At 55.3% G+C, this 4093-nt stretch overlaps 1 protein-coding gene across 1 annotated transcript in view; it reads left to right on the plus strand.

The window, feature by feature from the left end:
• Positions 1-4093, plus strand: part of ZBTB46 (zinc finger and BTB domain containing 46) — a 56908-nt gene that overhangs the window by 19432 nt on the left and 33383 nt on the right. Inside the window, 1 exon segment of the mRNA XM_032256979.1 lies at positions 3310-3594. Coding sequence (XP_032112870.1) covers positions 3310-3594 — 285 coding nt within the window.

The raw sequence follows: 4093 nt of genomic DNA on the forward strand, positions 1-4093 counted from the left end.
GCGTGTGTGAGTGCGTGCGTGAGGGCGTGTGTGAAGGCGTCTGAGTGGTGTGTGCGAGTGCGTCTCTGAGGACATCTGTGAGCAGCAGCTGTGAGTGCGTGTGTGAGTGCGTGCGTGAGGGCGTGTGTGAGGGCGTCGTCTGAGTGGTGTGTGTGAGTGCGTCTCTGAGGACATCTGTGAGCAGCTGTGAGTGTGTGCGTGAGGGCGTGTGTGAGGGCGTGTGTGAGGGCATTGTCTGAGTGGTGTGTGTGAGGGCGTCTCTGAGGACATCTGTGAGCAGCAGCTGTGAGTGCGTGCGTGAGTGCGTGTGTGAAGGCGTCTGAGTGGTGTGTGCGAGTGCGTCTCTGAGGACATCTGTGAGCAGCAGCTGTGAGTGCGTGTGTGAGTGCGTGCATGAGGGCGTGTGTGAGGGCGTCTGAGTGGTGTGTGCGAGTGCGTCTCTGAGGACATCTGTGAGCAGCAGCTGTGAGTGCGTGTGTGAGTGCGTGCGTGAGGGCGTGTGTGAAGGCGTCTGAGTGGTGTGTGCGAGTGCGTCTCTGAGGACATCTGTGAGCAGCAGCTGTGAGGGCGTGTGTGAGTGCGTGCGTGAGGGCGTGTGTGAAGGCGTCTGAGTGGTGTGTGCGAGTGCGTCTCTGAGGACATCTGTGAGCAGCAGCTGTGAGTGCATGCGTGAGGGCGTCTGCGAGCGCACCTGTGAGCGAGCGATGTGTGCGTGTTTCTCCCAGCGCTGTTTGCACACGTCACCTGTGCCCCTGCTCCGAGTCCCCCAACCCACGCGCCTGTTTCTGTGCTTCGATCCCGGCTCCTGGCAAGGACCGCGCTGAAACATCCGTTCTCTTGCTGTGGGAAAACGTCTGCAGATCACACGTCGCTCAGCACGTTCTGGGGTGATTTCTTCGTTCCCCACGCAGCCCCCCTAGAGGGAGGCTTCTCCGTGAAGCCTTAGCTGGCCTGAGGGGGACCCTGAAGGAATCCATTGAATTCATGACTCGAGTGGGCACCTTTTCTTGTTAAGCAGCAGCTTTGTTGAGGGACGGCGCCAACGTTTGCAATTCAGAGGTTTTTGGTGTATTCGTAGCGTAGGTTAGCCATCAGCACGAAGCCTTTGGAACACTTTCCTCAGCTCAAAAGGAAACCCTGGACCACTTAGCTCTCACCCAAGACCCTTTCCTCAGCCCCTTTTGCAGCCACAGATCTCCTTTCTGTCACTAGACTTGCCTGATAGCTAACGGAAATGAAGTGACACGTGGCCTTCTGTGTCTGGCTTTCTTCACTGAGTGTGTTTTCAGAGCTCCTCTGTGCGGGGGGCCTGTGTCAGGCTTTCATTCCTTCTCATGGCTGCAGAATATTCAGTTGTGTGGATGGACCACGTTGTGTTTATTCGTGTGTCCATCGATGGACTTGGCGGCGGCTCCAGCTTTTGGCTGTTGTGAATAACTGTGGGAGGGTCCTGGACGAGGTTCTGTGTGGTTTTGTTTCTCTGAGGTACCTGCACGCCTGCACTTGGAACTGCTGGGCCACGTGGTGACTCCTGCACTTACTGTTGGGAAGACCCGCCGACCTCCTCCTCCTCCTCAAAGTGGCACCATCTTACTCTGTTAACAGCAAGGTTCTAGGGTTGTAATTTCTTTGCATCCTTGCCAACATTATCTGGCCTTTTTTTTTTTTTTTCTGAGATGGGGTCTTGCTCTGTCACCTAGACCGGAGTACAGTGGCTCTATCACAGCCCACCACAGCCTCAACCTCCCAGGCTCCAGTGATCCTCCCACCTCACCCTCCTGAGCAGCCAGGACCACAGGTAGGAGCCACCATGCTCAGCTAATTTTGTTTGATTTCATTTTGTTTATTTATTTTTTTGAGATGGAGTGTCACTCTGTCACCCAGGCTGAAGTGCAGTGGTGCAATCTCGGTTCACTACAACCTCGGCCCCCCCAGGTTCAAGCAATTCTCCTACCTCAGCCTCCCAAGTAGCTGGGATTATAGGCGCCTGCCACTGTGCCTGGCTAATTTTTGTATTTTTAGTACAGATGGGGTTTCACCATCTTGGCCAGGCTGGTCTTGAATTCCTGACCTTGTGATCCACCCGCCTTGGGCTCCCAAAGTGCTGGGATTACAGGCATGAGCCACTGTGCCCAGCCAATTTTGTTTTAATTTTTTGTCCTGCTGTGTTGCCCAGGCTGGTCTTAAACTCCTGTTCTCAAGAGATCTTCCCGACTCAGCCTCCGAAAATGTTGGGACCACAGCGTGAGCCATGGTGCCTGGCCTGGTGTTTTGTTTCCAGCCATCCTAGCGGGTTGCAGTGGAACCGCACTGTGGTTTTCCTTTGCGTTTCCTTAGTGATTGGTGATGTTGGCTGTCTCTTTGTGCGCGTCTCGGCCATTTATATGCCTTCTTTGGACAAATGTCTAGTCAGATTTTTTGCTCATTTTTATGTTGAGTTACAGTACTTGTAATTTTATTATCGGTTATATGAGTTGCAATTTTTTGTTTGTTTTAAGATGGAACCTTGCTCACTCTGTTGCCCAGGCTGGAGTGCAGTGGTATGATCTCAGCTCACTGCAACCTCCACCTCGCGGGTTCAAGTGATTCTCCTGCCTTAGCCTCCTGAGTAGTTGGGATTACAGGTGCGTGCCACCACATCCATCTAATTTTTGTATTTTTAGTAGAGATGAGGTTTCATCATGTTGGTCACACTGGTCTTGAACTGATCTCAGGTAATTCGCATGCCTTCGGCTCCCAAAGTGCTGGGATTACAGGCATGAGCCACCGCACCTGACGTCACTTTCTCGGTAGTGTCCTTTGAAGCACAGACACTTTGATTTCGATGAGTCCAATTTATTTTGTTGCTCGTGCTGTTGTTTTTGTGTCTAAGAACCTATTGACAAATCTGAGATCATGCAGATTTTCTTCTATGAATTTTAGGGATTTAGCTTTCACATCATTGGTCCATTTTGAGCTTCTCTTCCTTGAGAGATGGGAATACTGCAGCCCCAGGAGCTTCTGACTCTGGTGCTTGGCCCTAGAGCAGAGCCTGGAAGCAGGTCTGCAGCCTGTTCCCCCATCCAGGGAGGGCAACCCCATTGTTGTGGGTTGAGCCACCCTCCAAAGCCTTGGCTGTGACTCCGCCGCCACCATGGGGCCTGGGTGGGCAGGAAAGGCCGGGCCAGAGCTGCTGTGCTGAACTGGACGTTATGCTGCTCCGTAGCCCAGGCAGAAGCTGGTCGCATCCTTCTAAATTTGTCACCTGTCCCACTGGGAGAGTCTGGGAACCACCTGTGTGTCTTCTGACACGTGTCCTTCTGTCCCCAGATGCAGACCTGACCGTCACTGAAGCCAGCAGCTCCGACAGCCGAGGAGAGAGGCCGGAGCTCTATGCACAGGTCGAGGAGGGTCTCCTGGGAGGAGAAGCCAGCTATCTGGGCCCTCCCCTCACCCCGGAGAAGGATGACGCTCTGCACCAGGCCACGGCGGTGGCCAACCTGCGCGCAGCGCTCATGAGTAAGAACAGCCTGCTGTCGCTCAAGGCGGACGTGCTGGGGGACGACGGCCCGCTGCTGTTGGAGTACTTGCCCCGAGGGGCCCACTCACTGTCCCGTAAGTGCAGGCCCCGGGGGCCGCCTGGCTTCAGTGTGAGTGTGAAGGCTGAGAGTTGCGAGTCCCCGCGATGAGACGAGGCTGAGGACCTGTCCCTGCTGCTCGGCCACCTCCTGGCCTCCCCGTTTTGGGAGGTGGGAGGCGTATCACGGCCTGGACGGGACTCTGGGGTCCATGGGGAGTTGGCTGTGGAGTGAGGAGAGGATGGACATGCCGTGAGGGTGGCAGGCAGGGGAACAGTTGAGTGCTTGGTGGAGTGTCTCTCACCCGAGGCGTTGGGCTGAATATGTACACATGGAGTTAACAAACTTGGAAATGGGAGCCTGTCCCCCACAACCCTACTCTGGGTGATAGCAGGCTCGGTGCAGGATCGGGGGTCTTTGTGCTCCAGGGACGGGCTCGGGTGCCCCCTGCTGGCCACTCTGTTGCCTCTGTGCTGAGACGAGTTTCAAGGAAGGGAGACGGGGCGGCGGTGGAAGGGAGACGGGGCGGCGGTGGA

This window comes from Sapajus apella, unplaced genomic scaffold (assembly GCF_009761245.1).
Source record: "Sapajus apella isolate SASKATOON/1434 unplaced genomic scaffold, GSC_monkey_1.0 scaffold96, whole genome shotgun sequence".
Lineage (NCBI taxonomy): Eukaryota > Metazoa > Chordata > Mammalia > Primates > Cebidae > Sapajus > Sapajus apella.